Source organism: Colletotrichum tamarilloi (genome assembly GCF_030869305.1).
Source record: "Colletotrichum tamarilloi strain Tom-12 chromosome Unknown Scaffold_6.1, whole genome shotgun sequence".
In the NCBI taxonomy this organism is placed as follows: domain Eukaryota; kingdom Fungi; phylum Ascomycota; class Sordariomycetes; order Glomerellales; family Glomerellaceae; genus Colletotrichum; species Colletotrichum tamarilloi.
The window spans coordinates 326445-350996 of record NW_026849389.1 but is presented as its reverse complement, the minus strand read 5'-3'; the positions used below and the strand labels follow the sequence as shown (position 1 = coordinate 350996).

Below are 24552 nucleotides of genomic sequence, written 5' to 3'. Positions count from 1 at the left end.
AATAGACGGATTGCCAAGTTGAACCTGCGAGGTCTGGATGGGACCAGCACAGTTGGTTGCGGGAGCGGGCCAGGATCGGGGACATGGGCGTTCGGATGAGCTGCTTCGTTCGATTCTCCAGCTCCCAGACCAGGCACGGATGAAGGGGACGGCTCATTGAAAAGAGAGAAAAGATGACGGTGTCAGCCCTGTGGGATTGACCAAGTAAGACTGATCCTTGTAATATCGACTGTCGGTGAGGAGGATGGTGTCTGAGCCTCTGAGCGCAAACAACGACCCATCATCGGACGGGTATAAATCCTGATGAGGCTCCTCATCGCAAGATACAAGAGGGCGAAGGTAGAGCAAGAGATCGCTCCTAACGATGTTTCCCATCAATAGAGCTTATTAGAGATGCCAAACACGTAGACGACGCCGATTTGGCCGTTGGATGGAAACATTGTTGGTGTACGGACGGGGAGGTGAAGAAAGAAAGGTGGAAACAAAATAAAGTGCCAAACGGCGTCGAAGGAAGGTGGAGCGACAACTAAGTCAAAATGGTTTAGCGTTGATGAGGTAATGTACAATCAGACCAATCGCAGCTTCCAGTTTGAGAAGGCTGGAGGTGTGGATAAGCACGGACGGAAGCGACCCACTGTTGTCCATTTTACCCCTCTTTCCCTCTCTAGGATTAGATCATTGAGCTATACCTTAAATGGGATAACTCCCATGAGCAGTTCCTCCCATAGGGCGGGAGCACGTTTCCCCTGTTCCTGAGCTAATCTCCTTCCGCCTTAGCTCATCTCTATTGTCACTCACTCAATCACTCATTCACTCGCTCATCCCCCTTGTTCCTGGTCATCTCATCCTTCTGTGCTGACACCTCCGGACCTCCTCTCATGCTCACTCACACTTTGTCACCAGGCTTCAGTATTACTCGGTCTAGCCGCTCAGATGACTTACAACTACACAAGGATTGCACAATGTGGGTGGCGGCGAGCAGAGACTTCTCCTCTTCAGCAGCAATCAGATGTGCCGCGATGAAAGACTGGCCAAGGATCAGGTCCCTGCCGACCCAAGTCCCAATCCTTCAATGACACGGAGATATCTCACCACGAGAGGCTGCTCGTGCTGACTAGCTCTCAGTCGCGACTTTCTGCTCGTCGGCAATACGACCGTAGAGTTGGAAACAGTTCAACGAGGATGAGAAGTACATGATGCTCATGACTTGTCCTTGATTCCGGCGCACCTTCAAGGTGGTACCGTGAAACCAGCCATTGAATCAATAATCAGACGGCACATCAGACGTCTCTACCTAGACACACAAAGTCTAGACAAGATCGTCATCCATTGGCACTCTTGAATCGTGCTGCAAGGTTCACCAGTGGCACCTGCTGTGCTACCCGGGCTTCTTTTCGGTCTCACCCGCTGCAATCGACCGGGCAATCACCATCCCAGAAACAAAAAGGCAAGATCGTTGCTCTGTCACTGGCGACCGAGCATCCGCAAGGGGCAGGCGGAAGTTGCTTCCCAGCTTTTCATCAGTCGCACATTGATCGGTCTTCCGGTTCATGTTTATATCTTTTGCCACAGGCTGTCACTCGACCAACTGGATTTTCGTCGTACCTGGCGTGCTGGTTATCCGAAAGCAATATCGTCTGCATATCTGGGCCGATGATCTTCAATCTTCTTCCCCCATGCCGGACCTCGACAGTTGCAGGCGCTTCGCATCCCGCATGTCTGCCACCCTCCCGCTTCCCGGCCATGCTTACTTAGTAGGCTAGGCTTTAAACTTACGGAAATCTGCCCGTTACGTTACCTTTCATCCCACCACTTGGTGATGCCCAAGACCTGGGCCCATCCGACGAGGCAATATTGCACACAGTTTCGAGGGTACGATCCTGGCGTGCAGCTTGGCGGTCAAATCTTGCGCAAGAGGGCCACAGGCCAACCGCTCAGGACCTCCATCTAAGCAAAAGTCCCTTGTATGTGCATCGGCCTTGGCCCTTGCCAATGCCACCCGCCCCCCTCCCAACCCATGGACGACAGAAACGGCCGGCCGATGCCGCCTCACGGCCGCCCGACCTCATCCCATGTAGCTCAGGCGCAGATGGGGACGAAGTCCGACAAAATGTGCGCAACTTACTACGAGATCAATCTGTTTTACTCTACCTCACTCTTCGAGCCAGAGTCTCGGCATTTCTGTCTTTTCTCAGGCCCTTCTCTCACCTGCAATCACGCCTGTTTTCCCCGCCACGCCTACATGAATTGGGCTTACACAGTCAGGCCATATCTTCCGCTAGTGGCATCTAGTGATGCTGCCGCAAGATTCTCGCAATGATTTTGCGTCGCGTATCTTATACTTGGCACACATACAGGAAAGTCTTTCTGTGAGCTGCATGCCTAATTCCTCCCGGGACGCGTACCCAAGCAGCCAAGTTACGAGCATCGTATCTCGCACCCGCTTGGTGCCAGTCTTCTTGGAGCCGGAACTGTTTGCCGTTGTTGTAGCGACCTCTTTGACCGTTCATATGGCCTCCGCCTGCCTTTCGAGGAAACAGCTTGCCAACCACGGTCAATATCCCTGCCGTCATCTCTGCAGGCAGGACCAGGGTCCTGGTGGGCCGTCACACCCCTCCTTAAGTGTCCACATCAATCGGCTCTCTCGCCTTCTGTGCTCCATTGCCCTCGTCCCGATCTTGCATTTGCCAATGGCCATCAAGCGAAGCCTCATGGCAGATAATTTCGTCCCCATTCACTCCGACTGCCGTCTGAGGCACGCCCCTCCAGTATGTGGCACATCGACACACGAGAGGCGACGGGGCCTAGAGCTTAGCTCCCCATGTCGCTGGGTTCCTTCGTCATCCTGTTTCCCTGCCTCCTCATTGTGCTGTTTACTTGACCAACACCTTCCCTCCTTGCCTCGAGAATTGAGCTGGCGAGATGCCCAGCCTATAGATCGCCCACCTTTGTCAACACCATCTCGGACGGAGGTCCCGCGGAACGGACACTGCGCTACGTAGCTTACGAGGTACGGACTGCTCTCTCTGGCTAGAGCTTGCGGGGAACCTCATCCTGCTGTTGACGGGAGCCCTCCTCATCTTGATCCTGAGCTCAGGTAAGGCTGCCTTGCCAACTCAGCTCTTCAGCCTCCCCTCTTCCCATTGTACATACATATGAGCCCCCAGGTACCATCCTCAGCTTCTTTGAGCCTGTTCTGCCCCCAATCTCCAACTGGCACTCGTTCATGTGTGTTCAGCTTCGACCTGCGGCTCTCCCACACTCGTTAGTCCATAGTCGCAACGCGACCAGCTTGCATGCTGCATTGATACTGGGCACTTGGGATACCATAGTCTCTCGTTCGTCAGAAGCTCACGGCAATGCGTTGGACATCACTCCTGGCCTTGGGTGCCTTGGCCGCCAGTGTCACGGCACAAGACGGCGGAGCAGTATTTGCGAGACAGAATGATTCCTATGCTGAGCCGTCTGGTGCATACTCGGTTGCCCCTTTGCCAGAAGCCTCATCTTCGGCTTCACTTAAGCCTTCACCCTCGCCATCGCCATCGCCTGAACCTCAACAGTCGTCGGAACCGGCAGCGACGCCCTCGGCCTCAGCTACCAAGGAGCCCGTCGCAGAACCAGCTTCTTCAGTTGAAGCCCAGCCCGCTCCCACAACCACCAGCGCCGACAAGAAGTCGCCAGACTATGGCACCGATACCGATGACTGTAGCCACTGGGCCTCGAAGTGCCCCTGGGGACAGACTGTGACCGTCACCGAGAAGCAGGTTTCGACTGTCACCGAGAAGCAGGTCTCGACTGTTACGGAAAAGCAGATCTCGACCTTGACTGTTGAGAAGCCGGTTGTTTCCACGTGAGCTGCCTTCTCCCAAGGACTCCTAGGAAGGATATCTCTAGATTCTGGCTGACCTCAATTAGCCTCACGATCGTCTCCAAAGAGACTGTGTACACCACGCAAGCCTTCACTACGACAGATTACGAGACCAAGACAATTGTGAAGGTTTCTTCCTACCCTGTGACTACCACGGTGGCTCTGTAAGTATAGGAAGCTCCCGCGTACATCCCAAACATTCTCAACCCACCAAGCCATACCCGGCTCCTTATCCTCTTCTATCTCCTCTACAACGATTTCAACGTCCCGCCTTCTCTATCCGACAAAGGCGCCTTGTTGAAGAGAGACGAGGAGAGGGCGCCGAGACAGAATGTAGACAACATACGGATCGTGGGTCCGTGGCTTGCGATTCTGCATTTCCGAGCCCGCTATTGATTTCATCCCCCGTCTATTACACAATGCGGTAGAGCCTGGGATTACATGAGCTAACTCGCCTCAGTTGCGATCCTGTAGATGCTCCTGGTCCAACCACCTCCCCCGTCCCAACTTATGGAGGTGGCTATGGCAGGAAGCGAACTCCTCAGCAAGTCTGCCGGACGACCACAACCACAATTTGGAAGACGAGCACGACAAAGGTCACGGAAGTCGTCCCAGTTCCCACCACCATTGTGCAGACGCAGAAGCAGACAATTCAACTTCCCCCGTCCATCTCCATTGAGACGCAGAAGGAGACGATTCGTCTTCCTCCCTCCATCGAGACGCAACAGGTCACGCAGACGCGAGAAGTCACTGCTACTCGGATTCATACTTCCGTCTCGACTTTGGTCTCTACCGTTGTATCGACCGAGATCATTCCAACGACGGTGATCTCAAGCAAGACTCAATACGTGACCACGACTTACACAACATTGAAGACCTACTATATCACGGACACTATTACAGAGACTCAGAAACAGCCACCAACAACGATCTTCGAGACCAAAGAGCGAACGGCAACAATCACTCAGCCTGTGACTCGGACGGCTACTCAGATTTCAACGACCACAATCATCTCGACCCTTGTGTATACGACAAGCATCCCATACACTATTACCTCTGATCACACAATCACCAAGACTTCCTACTCTGTGTCCACCTTCACTAGTCTCGTCACCTACACTTCACCAGTGACCATAACTGCGTCTTACACGGAATTCCAAACAGCAACGGCAACGGCCACAAGAACGGCAACTGTTACGAACAAACAGACAGAATATTTGACTTCTCTGACAACGGTCTTCGTCTCAACGACTCTCTTCGAAACTCTCACTCTTTCGACGAGTTATCCAGTGACTATTCCCATAACCGTCACCAACGATAGGACGATTCGAGAAACGTTTTACTCGACTGTCGTGGAGACTTCTGTGAGAACGATAGTTTCTTCCTATCCAATCACTCGAACAGTCACGCAAACCTCACCTCCGCAGACCGTCACTCAGCCTGCTTCAACAGTGACTCTTCCACCAGTTACGACTACGACGACTATTTCCGGGGAGGCCGTCACGATCACCTTGCCTGCTTCAACTATCACCATTCCTGTGACCGCCACTATCACGGGGCCCGGAGAGACGATTACGCGTCCTGGTGAGACGATCACTCGGCCTGCTTCAACCGTCACCCTTCCGCCAGTCACAACTACGACAACGATCTCTGGGGAGGCCTTTACGATCATCTTGCCTGCTTCAACCATCACAATTCCCGTGACCGCCACTATCACGGGGCCCGGAGAGACGGTAACGCGTCCCGCTGAGACGATTACGCTACCGCCCGAAACGGTGGTCACTACGATTGCCGGTGAAGTCACGACTCTCACCCTGCCAGCATCTACCATTACTCTGCCAGCAGTCACAGATGTCATCACCGTCACACCTCCTCCTGCAACCATCACTCTTCCCGGGTCGACTGTGGTTTCGACAATTGCAGGCGAGCTAACGACAATCACCTTACCCGGATCCACATTGACTCTGGTCACCACTCAAGTAAACACGGTCACTCTGCCTCCCTCTGTGACGACTTTGCCTGGTTCAACAGTTGTGACTACGGTCGTCGAGACTGCGCCTGCATCGACATTGACCATCACTCGCGACGGTGCGACAATAACCAGCATCGTGCCAGGGCCAACATCTTTCGTCGTTTCGACCTTAACGTTGCCCCCGGTCACTGTTACCTTGCCACCTTCAACGGTCACAGAGATCACGGCTTGCCCAGCCCCAACGAACACTCCTGGATTGAACTCTGCGGCCGAATACAACCCGAAGTCCAACCTGACATGGGGCTGTCAACCCGGATATGTCTGCAACCCTCCCAAGCCGGCCGGCTGCAACCTGTGGGCAGACCCACCAGCAGATAATTATATCTGTGCCCCGCAGAACTGTATTCCAGCACCGCCTGTCACTCTAGCAAATTGGAAGGAGAACGAGACAAGCTACTACCCAGTGAATGAGGGATACTTCAACCTGAATCCCAATGCCTTTGGTCTTCCCTTTGACATCTTCGAGTACGAAGTCATTGTGACCAAGGTGAAGGGTAAGAAGGGTCACAAGAAGACGACCATCACGACTGGCAACTGGGCTTCAGCCACAGGGTTGACTCATTTCCCTCCGACCGCCCAACCCACGATCACGTCTTCTCCTGCCCCTACATCCTCTGCTGAAATTGGCAAACACGCCTACAAGCATAAGCAGGAGGGCAAGACCTACGAGCGCCGTGCTTTCTTCGGCAAGCGTGATGTCACAATCGCTCCTGCCATCTGCTTCGACAATTGCAATAATGTTTATATCGAGGTTCAGACCGTAGGCAAAAACCCCCAGATTTGCTTGGCGGGCTCCGCCTTCCAGATGAACCTCGAGACTTGCAGACAATGCGTGATAGACAACGCCGAAGACGGGAAGGAGACCCTGCGTCTTTACATCGAACCACAGTTCCAGCAGTGGCTAGTATACTGCACCGGCGAGGCACCGCAGACTTCGTCTTCCGCGACTATCCTGCCACCCCAGAGTCAAGCAAGCGGCACGCCTACACTCACGACGGCAAGCCAGGGCGCCGGTGCCAGTGATACTTCGGCCGTCCCTATTCCGGGGTCAACCACAACCACCACTGCTGAGGTGTCTACCACTGTTACATCCACTCCGACTCCCACGCCGTCTCCTAGCACGAGCTTGGCAGCGTCTTCTACACCCTCGACCGTCAGCACAGCAGAAAGCTCTCAGTCGGCATCCAGCTCTAGCCCTTCGGTCTCTCCCACGCCATCTGACACGACCTCCGCGGCCACGATTAGCTCCGGAATCACTGCCGTGACTTCCAGCCTTTCAACAGCGACGTCTGCTGTCATTTCGACAGGCTCGACTTCTGCTGGAACTTCTACTCCAACCGGAAGCGTCTCCTCGGGATCTCCAGGCGCTTCGAGTGCCTCAGGTACTTCAATTGCTTCGAGTTCCGCGAGCGGGTCAAGCGCTGCAAGTGAATCGAGTGCTCCAGCAAGCGCGTCAACACCCTCCACGGCAACTTCATCTTCGGCATCATCAGCGCCATCCGGAACAGCGACAAGCGGTGCCGGCTCGATTCCGTCGGCTTCAAGCCCTTCAGAACTCGCGTCTGCCGGTCCAACCACCTCAGCCGGATCAGCATCCACAGCAACTGGCGGGGCTGGAGGCTCTACATCCGAAACCTCAGCGCCATCCTCGACTGTGTCTTCTCCAAGCACCACGACGACAGGCCCCGTCACAGCCGCAGCAGTCAGGCCCGCCACCTCGACCATCCTCGCCATACTGGCGCCGCTCATGGTTCTTCTACTCCTCTAATTCATATTCGATCCTTCTGAACATTATATAAGATTCTTCTTCGTGGGTTTATACAATTGGCGGTAAAAGTTCATCATCCTATTCTACACATTCCTTCCCAAGGTCCTGGACCAACATCATATTTGGCGTCTTATGAGAAAGAGACTCATGATTTGGCTTCTTTACAACGAATTCACGACACTCCTTAAGACTAATGAGTAATTGGCATCATTTGGCGGGCATTACTTTTGGGGCAATTTTGCATATTTAATGGGGGATATGTTTTGTTTTTTTGTGGTTATGATACCCTTACGCTCCTTAACGACGCGGCTTTGAAGGCTATGAGCCATCACATAGGTACGATGAGGAGATCGACATGGCTCGATGCGACTTGGGGGATGATGTGTATGGCGATTGCAAGTGTTAGAACTTTGATTTGGGAGGAAAAGTAATGAGCCGGGGGACTGGATGAGGCAAGGCGGCCTCCTCAATACCCGGATTGTGTTTGAGATATCCAATGCAATAATTTGTGCTTTTCTATTCCACGCGCTTTGAAGCTCATTATGATGGGTCCTCTTATATTTGAATCACGGGTGAAAAGACCATGCGCTCCAACGTTGGAAACTGTTGGTAGTGTCCATGTCTTGCTTGGCACGGCTATTGTGGTGCCTTACGATGCGACCAACAGTACTCGTTGCCTAACTTCCATGCATCTGCTGTCGCCTTCGACGTCGGTCACATCATTTCAACCACCGTTCTTACATACTACAAAGCTACATGTATAACTCGTTATTAAGCCAGAACCCATTCCATCTACATATACACGTATCGAGACGTATAAGTGGCCGTTGCCCCAGACTTGAGTAACCGGGCCCTCAACGATCGAATCAGTACCACAAACTCCAGATGACTCCGAAACAAAATATCATGAAAGTACTGTCCACAACTTCCCTCCTCTTCGTCCTCATGTTCCTTTCCAAAGCCTCGCGTCAGCCTGGGAGCTCACATCTTTCCAGGTCCCACTCATCATCTCCTCGTGGCTAGGCAGCAGCAATGCGACCCCGCGCGTCCCTCAATTCCTCCTCGACACAGGTCATCCGTGGCTCACCACCCACGCCCGCGAGCTCTCCAGTCTTCCGGACGCGACATCGTTTATCTGCACGCTCTCTTCTGACGATGCTCACTCTCAATATGGCGGCAAAGTTGCCATTAAAGACGAGAGCGCGAAGTTGCGCGAGCGCCTCGAGGTACCGGCGAATCTGTTTCACCGGCTCGAAATCAGAAATGTCCGCGCCGGCGTGAGCCGCTACGGCTGGAAGAATGCTCGCGACAGACTCAATGAGATAAAAACGTGCCCGAGAGCACTCGCTGAAGCCCGTGAGTTGACGGTTGATGTATATGTCCATACCGGAATGGGGTGGCAGACCTTGGGTGATACCTGGGACACCCTCACCGCAGAATCGAGGCTTCCCCCAAAGTCCCTGCCGGCTCTCTTTTCCGAGGTCATGGGTAAGATGAAGAATTTGAGCAAGGTCGAATGGATGGTTCGGGCTGCCGAGGAGAATGCGGCCATCGGCAAGGCCTTTATCGAAGACGGTACGCGTTGCCTGGTGTGAAGCACCTTGTCTCGACCATGAATGCGCCGTGGATTGTCGACGCTTGTCCTTCACTGACCTCTCTCGAAGCTAAACGGGATGGTTTTGTCTGGGGAGAAGCTGCGCACACGAGGAACGTGGCCTGGTTCGCTGCCGCGGGGAGACTCAAAGGCCTGAGGAAGCTTGATATGGGAGAAGTCGAGTGGACGGGCACAATGACTGATTGTGAGTATTTGGAGCAGGAAACTTCTATGTCGATGCTGTTTTTATCTAATCCTCAAACTCATAGGCGTACTTCGAGATACCCCTCACATTGAAGAGCTCCATATAGGTGCGCCAGCCCGGGACTTCAAACATAGAGACATCACCCGGGGGAACTTTCTGCGGGTAAACCTCCCTTCATCTTTCCCCCATTCTTTATCCCTCAAAGGTCGATTCTCCCACGTGCTGCTGACCAAATGACATGTTGCGTAACCAGGATCTTATAAAATCCCTCTCTCTTCTTCCCAGCCTCACGCAGCTTCACCTTCCGCCGTCCTATGAACTGCAACTCGGCTATGACGGGGGATCGATGTGTGGAAACGCATACATGGGCGCAAACGGTGCTGTATATTGGCGCAGTAACATGGCTCAAGGCCTTGAGGTAACGGAGTTGGCTGGGAAGATTGTTCGGTAAGAGTTCCCGGGGTTGAATGGGGTCCATATCGGTGCATCCTACGGGAACTTCGCGACTGATAATGAGGGAGAGCAAGTCATTATCTGGGATTGAACTGGGAGGGTTGACGAGTGGTTGGATGAGAAGCAGATGGCTGTTAATTTCACCGAGGAACCTTAAGCTAGGCTATGCAGTGGCAATTTGATCCCATCCGACAAATCTTGCGCAAGGCGGTTCATACAGCTGTTCCTCTTCTTTTGATACCGTATCTGACATGTTGAAATCCACCGCACCGTCGCTTCTTGTCCAAGATGAGCTTTCGTCTTCTTCGCCAATGTCCATCTTGCTCGAATTGTCTGGTATAGGGTGTACTAAGCCATCCCATGGGAAAGCATCTTTGAGCATCGTCAGGAACTTGCCTGCTCCATCTATCGAGGATAAAAGTATATTTTCACGATTGTTGATGGCGGCTTCGTACCAAAGCATGGTGAGGAAATGATCCGACCGGGCGAGTATCCCTAATTTCCAGTGGTATATCTTGCGTAGACTTGGGGCCCGGTCACTTAGATTAGCAACCATGGAAGCCAGATCGTCCTTCCACTGAGATTCGAGCCGTCCGTTGAATGTATTCGGCTGATACTGATGGCAGAGTTCTCGCAAGTTGGCTTTGGTAGGAGGAGACCTTGGAAGTTTGAAATGCTGTCGCTGCAGATGTGACGCTGCCTCTTCGAATGTGCGATAAGTTGTGGCGCTCCGACATTCTATACAGGAGGACTCCTGCTCTTCGTTGTCAAGTCTGCCCCATTCTGCCGGGTGAATTGCAGCGGCTTTGACGAACCATCTTTGGGAAAGCTGTGGGATAGGACATAAGCCCTCTCCCGTCCACCCAGTACCCAATTTGATTATGTGTTCTGGTAGAGGGGCCCAGGTTCGGGGGAATGGCCGATTGTAATCGACGTTGAGCTTCTCTTGTAATACCGCTGCCTTATAAAACACCTGAATGAGCTGCTGTGGCGGGTCTCGCACCCAAAAGATACGATGAGAAATTCTCTCCATAGCTTCATACATGTCCCTGAAAGTATTTTTGCGCGATCCCAGATGCTCTTCAAAGTACTCGGTTTCTGAAAGGAGGTGAGACATCTTCTCCTCAACGTAGATCGGAGTCGGTTGCGAATTCGGAGCTTGTTGCAAGCCAGAAAGATCTTCAAAGCGCTTATATCGTGACTTTCTGGTGTCTACACGAAAGAGCTTCATGGACTTATCGTTGTAATGTAGTGATGGATGCTGGGCGGAATGGCATTCGCATAAATGAATTTTGAAATCCGACAAGGAGTGGTAGAACCTTCCCTGATCGCAGGCAGCTGGTGCATGAACATTTAGGAGGTGCCTTGCTTGCTCTTGTGATTCGTTTATGTCGAAGCGTTGTACACAAAATATGCAATAGACCGCATTCTCTCTGTTGCCGGAAACAAAGTAGTCGTCTATTCCAATGGCCGAGCCGCAGGACCATAATGTCTTTATTGGCCTATGTGTCACGGGACTGCGCAAGTCTGGAAGATCGCCGTCGTAACTACCATCCGTTTGAGAAGAGTTACTCAATCTTCTCAGTGAACCCGTCTGAGAATGCGGTTGACTAAGCTGCTCAATGGAGCTGCTGATCGAGCTTGCCAGGCCATATATGCTGTCGCTTATGGCCGTCAGTGACTGCCGCGTCTCTGAACGATGAGCTTCGATTTGTTTCTCAAGCTGCCTTATTCGATCACTCGCAGCAGTTGAAAAGGAGTTCATCATTTTTTGGCTCTGAACGGCCGATTTCTCGAATGATTCGTCATTCGTGGCATTTGTTTGTAAGTTGAGCTCCGTCAGCTGATGTAGTCCTTCTTGGACAGCGCCGATCCTCGCCAGCCCCGCCATAGAAAAGGCGCTATGAAACAGGCGGTTAGCTGATGAAGCCTGGTTGACTGAGAGACTTACGCATTTAAGACACTGATGTCGCAAATCAATTCGGAGCGATGGGCCGTCAACTTGGTTTCCATATCCGAGATGCCCCGAAGACGCTTGTTTTGAATTATGTCGAGGAACTTCCGCCGCTTCGACGTTGACCTCTTGACGCTCTTGTACGACTTGGATCATTCGTCAAGGTCCTTTCCGCAGCGAACGAGGTGAGATCGAAGCGTAGCAATGTTCGACTCCCAAGATGTCTCGACAATCGAGGCAAGGTTTCTTTCATACGTCTGAAGCAGAGTCTTGACATCTTCTAGGGTTTCAGAAAGAAGCCCGACCTTTGCATTCAATGACTCGGTTCGAATGTCCATTTCCTTTGCAGCCAGGACGAAATCATTGAGCTTGATGGGACCACTCACGACGTGGCCGGCGACGGAGAGGAGCCCAGCGATGCTGGCCGCCGCTGAGACTGCCTCCATGTTGCCCTTGGGTGTTTTGAGAACGCATCTCGAAATCAATGCGCATGAAGGGGGGCAGCTATTATGTAGCACCTGGAGGTCTAGACGGTTGCTTGCACCTGCCATCCGCTATGCATGCACGATCACGCAGCACAGCCAAAGAAGGACGGTAAGAGGGACTTAATGGGGCTTGACTGCTGCACCTGGAGGAGGTTGACAGCCAAATGAAGGGGCCCGTCAACGTTCTCACCATGGCGAACCAGCCAGCTTCAATTCGCCACTTCTCGTCACAGCCTCAGGAGGGCCTATTTCTTTTCTTTTGTTGAATGGATCAGGATTCACTGCAAAGGTGCCAGCAACAACAGAGGCAGTCAGCCACGCAACAAGAATCGGAGGGAAGTGTGTGCTGCGAGCAAATCGAACTGGGCTGTGGCCATAATTTCTTTTTTTCCTCCTTTTCTTTTTTCTTGTTTGGAGGGCGGGGGAGGTGGAAGGGGGAGGTGGAGGGGGCTTACCGAGAGGCCAAGCTGCTGTGATCATCACAAATGAGTGAGGAATGAATGAGTGATCGGGATTCTCTCAGCTGCCAACAAGGCTCCTCAACTACCCTACCGGAGGCTCTTGAAAAGCCGTCTGTCGTATGAAGCAGTGTTGATGCCGAGATCGTCCCAAAATTGTTCTCCCTCGAAGACCGCATCATCACGGTGGCTGTATACTGCCCCGTCGGACTGAACTGTACAGGAACGGTCGTCCAAAGCTTTCTCATGCTTTTCGAAAACTCCAAGTAAATCTTGGGTCCACGAACTGCCCCATAGTTGAGAACTCGCGTCTCTCGCGTGCCCTGCCGTGACATTTGAGGAGGTCGACGATATATCGACGAAGGTGCTGCATCTCAACACGATCAGGAGATGTTCTGACTTGTGTAGAACATCCAACATCCAACGATCGATTCTATCCCTTGTCGACTTTCCGTTCCTCAGGTGTTTCAACAGGCTTGTTATCTTTAACCCAGAGGTGAGCACCACCCATTCGGTAGAGTTGGTAGGACACTTCCGCTCGAACTCAAGGCGACAGTGCTGATCAGAATGATATAGATCACGATGTTGAAATGCTTGCTCCGAAGTCGAGTATCTCGTTCCGTTCTGGCATTCTAAACATGATCTGTATGATTTGGCCGAGGCTATCATTCTGGAATCAAAGGAAAGAAACCAGCTGCCGAGGGGCGAGGGATATCCGAGGTCTGTGGAGGTCGTCCTGCGGTCATTACTTCCTTGGCTGGGGGAAACCTTTTCTAGTAAGACACTGGGTATCGATGTCCATCTATTTCCAGATGTTCTATCAAAGCTGACAGATAGTTCTTCTACTAAATTGGCGGCCTGATATAAAATAGCGGCAGACTCGAGGGTGGATTTTGACGAGAAAACCACGTCTGACAGCATCTCCAAGCTTCTCCGCAAGTCATTGAGGGTGTTTAGTCCGTTTGAAGATGGTGATTTGCTGGCACCAAAGAGGCCAGACATTAGAGACCTCAGTTGACTCTCTAAAATCAGAGATGCCGTGGAACTCTCCAGGTGTTGTTGCATACCATAGAGTGATTCAATTCTCTCATCTTTAACTTCCGATTGATGGCGATAAAAGATTCCCTTCATCCCTGGAATGTTCGCGGAGACGGCATCCGTATTGGCCGTATGGTAGCCTCTCAGATGACTCTCAAAGCCATCTCTGTACCGATAACGTGCACCTTGATCGCATGTGGCAAAGTTGTGGATATTAACCATGTGTTTTGATCGTGCGAGCGACTCAGAATTCCCAAACATTTGGTTACAAAACGCACATCGCATCTGGCCAAGTCGTTGGTCTTCCTGGCTTTCGATGAAGTAATCGTCGATGCCTATCGCCCCAGCGCATGTCCATCCCACTTCACTGAAAGCCACGTTGGTTGTCGACTTTGCTTTTTTAAGAGTCATTTCGAAAGGCTTGATGTCCTCCGTCGTAGAACTCGTTTCCGATCCACGCCTTCTGACTTGCGGTTTTGGCAAACGAGCGAGGTTCCGAAGAGATTCAGCGATACTAGACATGTTGTCACTCATTTCTGGGAGTTGACTTCGAGTCTCGTGGTGCTCTGAGATGAGTTGTTCATGGTAGCTGTACAATGTAGTTCGATTCGTGTCTTCGAAGTGCAGTCGTTCCCTGGTCGACTCTTGAATGGCTTTCGAATGATCCACGCCTTGTTCTTGAATCCGTAGAATTCCATCAGCTAGTTTCTCTACGGCCTCGCCAACTCCAGTAATTCTGTCTAATCCACCAAGGGATAGCCCACTGAATGAAGGCAATTAGTTGACATGAATTGATGATCAGCTAGATCAAACTTACATATTAATAGCACCCATGTCAAGACCAACCTGCGATCGATGGTGTGACAACTTAGTCTCTAGTTCTAACATCTCCCGGCTTCTCTTGTTTTGTATACCATCAATGATCATGCGGCGCTTCGAAGGTTTTTCATCTTCGGATCGTTGAGATACCGTCCACGCATTCAGATACTGAAGGCATTCTTCTAGATGTGAACGAGATCTATCGCAGTGAGGCACCAAGAAGGATTGATTGTTGGCCACAACCTTTTCATCCAAGGTGTTGAGTAGCGAGTTGAAGTCAATGAGTATCGTGGAGAAGACGACCGCTTCCTTCGTCAAGCGTTGAGCGCGGGCACCTGCTTCCTTCACATCCTGGATGAAAGCGTTGAGCTTGACAAGTCCGGTGAGAACATGTCCCGCAACGGACAGCAAGCCAGCGATGCTAGCAGCTGCAGATACTGCTTCCATTTTGCGATGCTCGATGGACCCAGAGGAAAGTCTGGAGAGTGGGCGATGGCCAGACTATGAAGAATGGCAGCGGTCAGCCTGATGGTCACCACTGACATATCCTAAGTATGCACGTGGTGACTGCAGTGCATCTCCTGCGCTACAGTGCTGGTCATTCCCATTGGACAGCACTTGCTTCTTTCCATATAATATGGGGGGCTCGATAAAGCCACATCTCGCGCTGGTCCTTGGCTATGGACTCAGCCTCCAGCCGTCGCCTCTCACATGCAGGTTGCCTCACCAATGGCGAACGACTTTGGCAACCCAACAAGGTCTTCTTCGATTGCAAGTTTAGCTCATGTTGGCCCTCAGCATTACTTCGACAAGAAATCGGACATCACCCACGCGCGATGCATCATGCCATCGATCTACCCCGTCTACTGCGCCAAAGATGGCCTCAAGATATCCGTCTCCAATCTTGCTTCAATTATGCTGTATTCCAAAACTAATTTATTCTTAGGCGGATACGAAGGAAATGGATCAAGATACAATCTGTTATGGCATATCATCAGATGAAGTAAAGCGGCCGTCTAATAGTTGATGGGATGTCCACGGCTAGATCACAGGCATTGGAAAAGGCAAGGTTCGGGCTTGGAACCAAACGGCATCTAACCATTGGCTGAAGCTTCTAGCACGGCTTTCAAGGAGGAGCCCGGCAAGTCGACCTAGATGACTTCTTCAGAATTTCATTGTTGGTCAAACTTCATCGTTGAAGTATTGTTCCTCGGGGAACATTCAAATAAGTGACCTCGGTCCGAATGCATCAATGAACTCAATGCATCTAATTCTTGTGATTCGTGAGAAGGAACATCTGAGAGCTGAGTACAAAGATGAGGTCGAGTCCTTTATCAGTACAAAGAATTTGCAAAGATGGCCATGCGTCCGTGAAAACAAGAAGAGACTACGAAAATTAAACTGGCAAGGGAGAATAATTACGGGTGATCTCTTTGTAGTCGATAAGAGAGGGATGGAAAGTGATGCTGAATCGCGGATGACAGCAGACGAGAAATAAATGCAAATGCATATCCTTTTGAATGAAACACAAACGATGCGACTCTTGACAGAAGCTCTTGTAATCCGTTTGAATACAAGTCTCTGGAAGACGCACCTCATCGCAAGTTCCTACAGCACTTCTTCAGACTTCACGAAGTAACTTACACCAAGTGAAGTCGCCTTAGACCAAAGTTGCTCAAGACTTCTTGAGAACACTTTCTTAACCAAATATAATGCCACCAAGGTCAAACAATGGCTCCTCAAGCCGACAGCCGCCGGAGCAGCAACAGCAGCAGCCACACGGCCACGATTTCGGGCCCGGATGGGACTATCCCATCCCACGGATCCCGGCTCTGCCAAACAACGGCTTCAACGGTCCTGCCCAGGCGGGACCGTCGAACGCGATGCGTCCCCAGATGGGTCAACAGCAAGCTCAGCTACCGGCGTCGAACGTGATGCCGAACCAGAACTTCAACCCGCCACCAGCGCAGTACATCGATCCCAACAGCCAGCAGTTCAACAACCAGCAGAACGATAATCAGCAGAACAACAACCAACAACTCCGCTGGGCCAAACCATACCAACCCCAGGGCCAGCCTCAGCCCCGTCCCGCGGTCCCATCCCAACCAGCAAAGCGCGGACGGCCCCGCAAACACCTCGACGAGGAAGGCCAAGACGAAGGACAAAGAGCACCAAAAAGACCCAAACTCCAGCAAACCCCCTGGCAACCGCCCCTCATGCGCATCACGCACTCCCCCCAGGTCGGCCAGCACAACCCCATCGACAATACGTGCGACCACTGCCGCGCCCGCCCCCACGAGAACCAGGGCTGCAACGTCGACCTCGCCAACCAGATTGAGTGCCACCGCTGCACCCGCTACCGCGCCCTCGTCGACCCGAACCACATCTGCAAAGTCCTCGGCCGGGAACACTGGCAGAAGCGCTTCGCCAATTCCCGGCCGTCGTACCCGATCACCGAGACGAGCTCGAGCGTCTGCGAGCGGTGCAAGACGCACCAGGGCAGCGGGCGGATCGTGCTGTGCGATATCGACGACCGGGTCAAGATTGGGTGTACGCCGTGTAAGAATGACCAGGCGCTATGTCGGGTGTACGACGAGCAGAAGGTGAGCGGCGAGAAGCCGGACGTGGATCAGCCGGCGGAGGTGATGTGGAACCGGCCTATGCCCGGAGACGGCACCGTCCCCGCGGGTTGGCGGCCGTGGTGGCGGCAGATGTGTCAGGGGTGTCAGCCTGGCAAGACGAAGCCGTGTTCCTGGATCCGGGACTTCCGGCTGAGGGAGTACAAGTGCACGTCGTGCGTCGAGAAGAACATACCATGCGTGGACCCCTGGACGGCGGCCACATACGATACGCCGTACACGTGGGCCCCCGGGGACGGGGACAAGATTGTCTACGACAAGGGGACCAAGCTCCGAGATGGCAGGCACCGGTGCACCAACTGCGCGACGAACCAAGCCATGTGCCGGTCCCTCACCGACGAGGAAGACTTTGCGTGCGTGCGGTGTACCTCGTGGGGCCTGGTGTGCGAGACGCCCGGGAACGGGAGCCGGCACCCGTCGCGGCAACTGCCTTGGATCGATAAGAAGAGGATCGGGTGGTCTGGATGGACGAAGTGCACTGCCAACGGCAAGGGTATGAAGTTTCGCGGATGCCGGCGGTGTCGTGAGAAGGGGTATAGCTGCGATCGGAAGCGGCCGTGTGACAGGTGCGTCAACGACAGAGCGGAGGCGGACTGCGATTCGTGGGTGATGAACAAGGAATTGGTTAGACGCAACGGAACGGATGGCGTGGAGCAGCCGGAGTATTACATGGCTCTCGGGTACGGCCCCAAGGGTATTGACGATGATCGGACGTTGTGTTTAGAGCAGAATCTCCTCGGGCCAAATAGACCGAGGTACGCGGTTATGACGGACCCTGCAGCTGCTGTCGCTGCCGTTGCAGCTGCCGCCGTCGCTGCCGGTGCCAACCCGGCTAATGCTCCGGGTCCTGGTCCCCTCAAAGTTGGAAATGCTCCCATGGCGGCGCAACAGAACCCACGTCAGTTCGGAGGTGTCGTCGGCAACGGGCCCGGCGGCTGCGGCGTGGCCCCACTGCCGCGGCCCATGGCGGCGACCGGACAGCAAGGTTTCGCCGCACCGCCCGATCCAATGGCGTACCACGACCCGGGCTTCCCCTACCGCAACCAAGGCCACATCCGTGACCAACACAACAACATGATGTACGGCGACAACAACGCGGCCGTCGCGGCAAATCAGACGGGCGGAGGGTTCTCCGACTGGGTAAGCGGCTACAACGCAAGCGACAACCAAGCCGGCCCAAACCAAAACGCCCAACTACCTCTGTTCGAAGGCCAGGCGCAGAACCAGGGTGATGTCCAGTACATGATGGGCAATGGGTACGATATAAACCCCGAAAACCTGGTCCAAATGGCAGAGGCACAGCCGGTCCTCATTCACCCACAGCTCGAAGTCGACCCCCAACGCGAACAATCCGATCTCGCCCGCGGAATCTGTGACTTCATGGCCCAACTAGCCCGAGACGGCCGCTTCGTGCCCATCGAGCTCCGCAACTTCCAACCCCCCGAAGTAGCCGAAACCCCCGCCGCCGCCCGCATCGGCCCTCCCGCCCTCGTCATCCTCGAACTCACAGACCAAGACGCGGCCGAAACGCCCCGCGAGCCACCAGGACCGCCAACATGGAACCCGGGCCCCTACGAACCCCAACTCCGCGCCGCTCTCGCACGATGGAAACGCCCGGCCAAAGACGTCTTCCACGACATACCCGACGCCTCCCTCCTAAACGGCGCCCAACCAGACAACCAGCCCTGCGAGGAGGTCAAGCTCGGCGCACCGGGTAACATCTGCAACGCCCACGTCCCCGACGGCGCCCACTGCGAAAACCTAGAACACGCCGCCGCGCAGCCTAAACCGCACGTCGTCTGCGAGTGCTGCGACCTGACCTCCAAGAAGCACCTCTTCGAGGGCCCGCAACCCCTGACGCGCATGGAGTTCCTCAACATGCGCAACTACGCCTGCGGCGGCTGCTCCCACACGCGCCAGGCCGACGTGCGGTTCGGCGGCAGGATGCCCTACGGCCAGCTCGCGAACCCGCTGCACCCCGTGACTGGCTGCCTCTGCGCCAGGAAGCTGCTCGGCCGGCGGCTGTGCTCGCATCACCGGTACCAGCTCGCGCAGCGGCTCATGATTCAGGTGTCCATGGTGATCGAGTGGGCGATTACCAACTTTGGACCGGACATGTGTCTGTTTTGTAAGCAGGGTGGCCATCTCGCCAGGAGCATGGCGGAGTCGGAGAACGGGATAATGGATGATGTGTTGTACGTGTGCCTGAATTGTGAGGGCATCGTCTGCGTGAATGGCCCGAAGGAGCTCGTTCCGGGCGTCGAGGAGTGGATTGGCGGGTGTCATCCGGTTTCCCTCTACTCGGAGCCGTGGCTGCAGGCGCCTATGCAGGACATAGAATGGGACGCCTGATTAGGCGAATATGGCCCTGGATGTCTCATGGAAGAAAGCTGGGTACAGTGAAGGAGGAGTACTGGTTGGCGGGATCTTGCTCCGATTTGGCTTTGGATTCGGATAGAAATGCGGTTGGGTCGATACCACGGTAGCGGTGGAGCATACATGGCGCATTACAGGTGTTTCGTTTGATGTAGAGAAGAAGAAAATGTTCGGATTCTGACGTTTCCGCTCCGGGCCGTGAGATGTTGGCCGAGTGAACGTAGAGGCACACCGTTGAGACTTGAGGGATGGCTGCGATGTTTCTGAGCGACTCGCATCTGCATGTCTAAGGTGATGTAAGGTGATAGGAGCCATGGCCCATGGGGCAACAGGGCGGCTCAGGGCCTCGGGCTATGTATTCCGTGGTGGGTTGCAGTCGCGAGGGGGAACTTGTTGAGGGATGTCATAAGCAAGTTGCATATGCTCCGGGTTGTGATTTTGTGCCCTAATGTAGTGACATGTTAGCGATGAACTAAGATATTGGGAGTTTCTTATTCCATTGGCATCGGAAATTCGGAAGGTGGAACGCTTACCGACAGAGATCTGTCTTCTCTTTGTGATCCATCAATCCAAATAACCACATTCAAGCTCACCTGTTCACCGTCACTCGGTTTCTTGAGCAAGCAGACTAGCCTGTTCCTAGATAACCTCGTTTCATCATCAGCCACAACATCTTGAGGTATCACAAGTCGTAAAACGTTGCAGTAGCATCTTGAACAACAACCATGAGTGCGAAAAAACGCTAGGCCTGAGTGGATAAATCCTCACACAGCTATAGCTCAACCGTTAAAAATCACATTGAGGGCAGGATATCACATCTCAGATGAACTGACGTAAAGGGAATCTGTATGACTTGGCGACTGACTCTGACCTCAGAAAGACCTTGCGGTGTCTCAGAAGAAAGAAGAAATTACAGTATGAAAAGAAAAAAAGGAGTACCGATATAAAGAAGAGACAGAGACAAGCCGATGTTTGGTCTCAAATAGCCCTCCCAGTGTGTTTAGTAAAGAATCTCAAGTCCACCCTCCACAAGGTCTTGCGGCCAACAGTCTCTGGCTGACAGACCAGCCAGTCTGCAACCCATTCTTCTCTGCCGCCGCACCACACGATGAGGATACTGCCAGACAGCCTTGTGAAAAGGACTCTCTTCTCTTGTCCCCTGCCACGTACAATCGTGTGCGATGACCATGTCCATGAAGTTGCCCTGAAAAGAACAAGTTCCAAAAAGTGCAGCAAGTCAGAACCCGACTCCCCGTCCGATGCAGCACAAACAAGATTTTGATCATTGGTCCCCCACGTCAACATGTCTTTCTCCAAACGACATTTGCTGGGCCTGCTTGGACCTGTTCAAAAGTCCAGACGGGGAAGAAACCGTGCGCTCAGCAACAACCAGCGGCATCCACCAGCCCAGTCAAGGCTCAAGGTATCTCACGACTCTCTAGCCGCTTGGTCTGCCACAACCCCTCTCTCTTGCTCTCTCGCTCTCTCTTCCCATTGTGCGCGCGCTCTCTCTTTCTCCAGGTCGAAGTCGAAAAAAGACCGCTCACATTATTACGCACTTGGAGCAGCAGCCTGCCTCTTGCTCACCGCCCTCAACGTCCATGGGCTTCGGGGGTCCGTTGATGCCAGAGGCGCCACCGCTGCCGGTAGAGTAGCCCTGCATCTCTCGGTTGTATCGACGGATTTCGCGGACAATATCATAGAAAGCCTTGTCGACGTTGATGCGAGACTTGGCTGATGTCTCGATGAACTTGCATCCGAATGACTTGGCAAGAGCCTCTCCCTCTGTAAGAAACGTATCAGTCATCAATTCAATCGATTAAATCAACCATCAGACAAGAGGCCTATATATTGGAGGCACGATCATGCAGCAATGCGGCGCAGCAAATAAAAAAAAAACATACCTTGTCGTGTGACTTCTCTCTCGCCCTCCAAATCGCACTTATTGCCGACGACAACCATGGGGAAGTAGTCCTTGTCCTTGACTCTCAGAATCTGCTGCTGGAATGTGGTGATTTCTTCGAAGCTCTGGCGCGAGGTGATGGAGTAGACGAGCAGGAATCCCTCTCCCGTTCTCATGTACTGCTCGCGCATGGCGGAGTACTCTTCCTGACCGGCGGTGTCGAGAACATCGAGCAGGGCAACTTCCTCGTCAATAACGCACTGCTTGCGGTAGGAATCTGTAGTTGAGAGGAACCAGGTTAATTTGAGCGATTGATTCGCGGTCGCATCGACCAGCAGTAGGAAATTTGATTATTATCGAGGCAGCGTACCTTCAATCGTTGGGTCATACTCGTCGACGAAATGGCTCTGGATCAATTGAATGGTCAAGCAAGATTTACCGACACCGCCGCCACCGACGACGACCAGCTTGTACTCTCTCAAGAACTGCGAATGTATGACGGGTTAGCAATGCCTTGATGGAAGCGACGGAGACGAGACAAGGATCGAAGAGTGGAACGTCGCGCGACGATGCGAGGACGAGGACGAGGACGAGAGCGAAGGCGAGGGAGACGACGAACCTTGGACGCCATTGTGCTGTGATGATGTGTTGATTGATGGTTGAAATCTCGACAGGTCTTGTTCGCGCGCAATGTTGATGGCTTGAAGCAACTGCTGTTGTGGTGAAGATACGGGCGAGATCCGGGAAACAGTCAGGAGCAGCCGGGCGATTGGCGTCTCGACGGATTCGGAAAGGGCTCAGCGAGGTTGATTTTGGCGAGGTGCGCGAGCGTGAGGGTGGGATTGAAAGGAGTGGTTTGACAGCGAGCGAAACGACGGGTGGAAATCTGGATCTGGTACGGCACAGGCCGGATTGCGAAGTTTAAAGGTGAAACGACGAGGTAGATGGCAGAAATCCGGGACTGACAGCAGACAGTCTTTCGAGAAGGAGAATGAGAGAATGGGCACAAATGGGGTGGTGTTTCGTTGTTGCTAAGGGGGGGCTTTTTGGCAAAATGTGGAGATGGGGGAACGGGTCGGTCCAGTAGTAGGGAAGGAAGGACCTGCCTGCACCTTGCCTCTGCTCCTGCCTCCTGGCGCTGCTGCTGGGTGCTAGGTATGTGTGCTGGGGCAGGTGCGGGTGCGTGTGTGTGCTCCTGCTCTGCTCTCTGCTCTGTTCTCCTGCTAAGGTTCCTACCTAGGTGCTTAGGTAGACAGGAGGAAGGGAAGGTACGGAAGGTAAGGTACGAAGCTGAGGTACTGATTAAGCATACCGGGGTACCTGCTCTTGCAGCTGCTGCACAGCGGAAATCGCAGTACACCCACTCACTCCACACGTTGTATCTTTCCTTACATCGGCCTTCCCTGCCGTCCCTGCCTTCTCGTGTCCACTCCCTCCCAGCTCCCCTTCGCTCTTTCCCACGCCTTGCCTTTTTTTTTCTTCCTCTTCCCTCTGGGCTCCTTCCACACTCACCTCCATTCTCCCACTGCCAGACGAGCAGGGCAGGGAAGGTGCTGTATCCGTTCATCCACCTTCGTCCAGAAACGGTACGTAACTTTAGGGCAGACAGTAAAGTGCCTCTTTCATCGCACTGGGGGAGGGGGCATGCCACACACTCTCTCTTCATCTCTCAGTCTCTTTCACACATTGGGACGGAATTAGAGGTGACGGGAGAGGTGAGAAGTGAGTGAGAGAACGAGGTGAAGCCTGGCTTGGGTTGGCCAGGGTGTGGTTGTAAAGATTCCATTCCATCCATCTCAGTCCTAAGCAGTGAGTACGTCTGGTTCCGTCTGCTTTGGTCACTTCGAGGCTCACAGCAAGGTACGGGACACCAGGACTGCTTGCCCATCTTGCGCTCCGCCGGCCTTGTCTCGTCTGCCGTGCCCGGCCAAGTCGACACGGGCGTGCCACCAGGTCTAGCCAGGTCCTTTTTTGCCGTCCGTCACGCACTTGTTCTTCGTCTCTTACTACGGTATCAGGCCAAAGTTTAACCCCCTTGTCAGGTATCTTCGCCCGTGCTTTTCGAGATTACATCAGCAGCATTACTTTCGAGATTCTTGTGCACGTCGAACACAAATTTGGCCATTGAGAGTCACTGCTCTACCCTGGCCAGACCCACGCTACCTGGTAGGGAGTTTAAACTTACCCCTATAGACCAAGTACTGTAGACTCTTTCCAAGTGTACCCCCCCTTCTCATGAGACGAGGGACCCAATGCGCGCGGCTTCTGTCACACCAGGCGCTCTTTCGATGAGATCGCGCGGTCGACAATGCCATGTATCTAAGGTAAGCCAAGACATCTCGATATCTTGTGTCTGGTTCGTCACCCCTCTATTCCGCAGTGGACAAGAACGGTTGGCTGGCACCAGTTTGGGGTTTAGCGCTGGGTCCATGATTTGACGACGACCTGGAAGACTTGGATCGAAGAAGGCACAGGCACACACCCTCACCAACGTCGCTCACACTGCCTCCGTCCGCCCATGCCTTGTGCGAACTTTGAGGTACGCGACGTGCGCTACGGATACACGAAGCTCATGTCGGGCCAGGTGGAAGCAGATCGATAACGACGTGGAAGCGCTATTTGCGAGCGAGGCGCCTCCCATTACCAATCACTTGAATGATTCTATGGGGCCCATCTGGAAGGATAGGAGAAGATCAATACTAATCATTTGCAAGAACCTGGGGTCGCAATGAGAGTTGATAGTGATACTATTCAACACATGCCTCCATTGGTCGCACTGCGCTGGGTATGGAAACAGCGGCAAAGGTGAACAATCCCATCAGACAAAGGGAATTGACAGAAAAATTAGACGATACCGAGGGCTCGAGTGAAGGTGAGAGTTGACCGGGGATGGGAAAGAGGGACTTGCAAGTGGGAGTTTATCGCGGCGACCTTCTGGTGCAGTAGCGTTGGATGCAGCA

At 53.3% G+C, this 24552-nt stretch overlaps 9 protein-coding genes across 9 annotated transcripts; 5 read left to right on the top strand and 4 right to left on the bottom strand.

Annotated features, from left to right (window-relative positions):
• Positions 1 to 1347: 1347 nt before the first annotated feature.
• CTAM01_02668 (uncharacterized protein) lies at positions 1348 to 1755 on the top strand (the record flags this gene model as incomplete). Its single annotated transcript, XM_060518706.1, has 1 exon — positions 1348 to 1755. A coding segment is annotated over one exon (408 nt), but the record flags the coding sequence as incomplete, so codon positions are not given.
• Positions 1756 to 3359: 1604 nt separating this feature from the next.
• On the top strand, positions 3360 to 7668 carry CTAM01_02667 (glycoprotein X; the record flags this gene model as incomplete). Its single annotated transcript, XM_060518705.1, has 3 exons — positions 3360 to 3850; positions 3916 to 4032; positions 4329 to 7668. The coding sequence occupies 3 exons, from the start codon at positions 3360 to 3362 to the stop codon at positions 7666 to 7668; spliced, it is 3948 nt and encodes a 1315-aa protein (XP_060386508.1).
• Positions 7669 to 8553: 885 nt separating this feature from the next.
• On the top strand, positions 8554 to 9704 carry CTAM01_02666 (uncharacterized protein; the record flags this gene model as incomplete). Its single annotated transcript, XM_060518704.1, has 4 exons — positions 8554 to 8580; positions 8664 to 9243; positions 9333 to 9467; positions 9532 to 9704. 4 exons carry the CDS (start codon positions 8554 to 8556, stop codon positions 9702 to 9704), a joined length of 915 nt encoding a protein of 304 aa, XP_060386507.1.
• A 379-nt stretch (positions 9705 to 10083) lies between these two features.
• CTAM01_02665 (uncharacterized protein) lies at positions 10084 to 12320 on the bottom strand (the record flags this gene model as incomplete). The annotated part of the gene is made up of 3 exons (XM_060518703.1): positions 10084 to 11821; positions 11872 to 12020; positions 12057 to 12320. The coding sequence occupies 3 exons, from the start codon at positions 12318 to 12320 to the stop codon at positions 10084 to 10086; spliced, it is 2151 nt and encodes a 716-aa protein (XP_060386506.1).
• A 587-nt stretch (positions 12321 to 12907) lies between these two features.
• CTAM01_02664 (uncharacterized protein) lies at positions 12908 to 14266 on the bottom strand (the record flags this gene model as incomplete). The annotated part of the gene is made up of 2 exons (XM_060518702.1): positions 12908 to 13349; positions 13509 to 14266. The coding sequence occupies 2 exons, from the start codon at positions 14264 to 14266 to the stop codon at positions 12908 to 12910; spliced, it is 1200 nt and encodes a 399-aa protein (XP_060386505.1).
• A 329-nt stretch (positions 14267 to 14595) lies between these two features.
• CTAM01_02663 (uncharacterized protein) lies at positions 14596 to 15121 on the bottom strand (the record flags this gene model as incomplete). Its single annotated transcript, XM_060518701.1, has 2 exons — positions 14596 to 14618; positions 14770 to 15121. The coding sequence occupies 2 exons, from the start codon at positions 15119 to 15121 to the stop codon at positions 14596 to 14598; spliced, it is 375 nt and encodes a 124-aa protein (XP_060386504.1).
• Positions 15122 to 16386: 1265 nt separating this feature from the next.
• Positions 16387 to 19665, top strand: CTAM01_02662 (uncharacterized protein; the record flags this gene model as incomplete). The annotated part of the gene is made up of 1 exon (XM_060518700.1): positions 16387 to 19665. One exon carries the CDS (start codon positions 16387 to 16389, stop codon positions 19663 to 19665), a length of 3279 nt encoding a protein of 1092 aa, XP_060386503.1.
• Positions 19666 to 21232: 1567 nt separating this feature from the next.
• Positions 21233 to 22223, bottom strand: CTAM01_02661 (Ras family protein; the record flags this gene model as incomplete). Its single annotated transcript, XM_060518699.1, has 4 exons — positions 21233 to 21474; positions 21594 to 21869; positions 21963 to 22077; positions 22212 to 22223. The coding sequence occupies 4 exons, from the start codon at positions 22221 to 22223 to the stop codon at positions 21233 to 21235; spliced, it is 645 nt and encodes a 214-aa protein (XP_060386502.1).
• Positions 22224 to 22749: 526 nt separating this feature from the next.
• On the top strand, positions 22750 to 23322 carry CTAM01_02660 (uncharacterized protein; the record flags this gene model as incomplete). The annotated part of the gene is made up of 1 exon (XM_060518698.1): positions 22750 to 23322. The coding sequence occupies one exon, from the start codon at positions 22750 to 22752 to the stop codon at positions 23320 to 23322; it is 573 nt and encodes a 190-aa protein (XP_060386501.1).
• Between the last annotated feature and the right edge of the window lie 1230 nt (positions 23323 to 24552).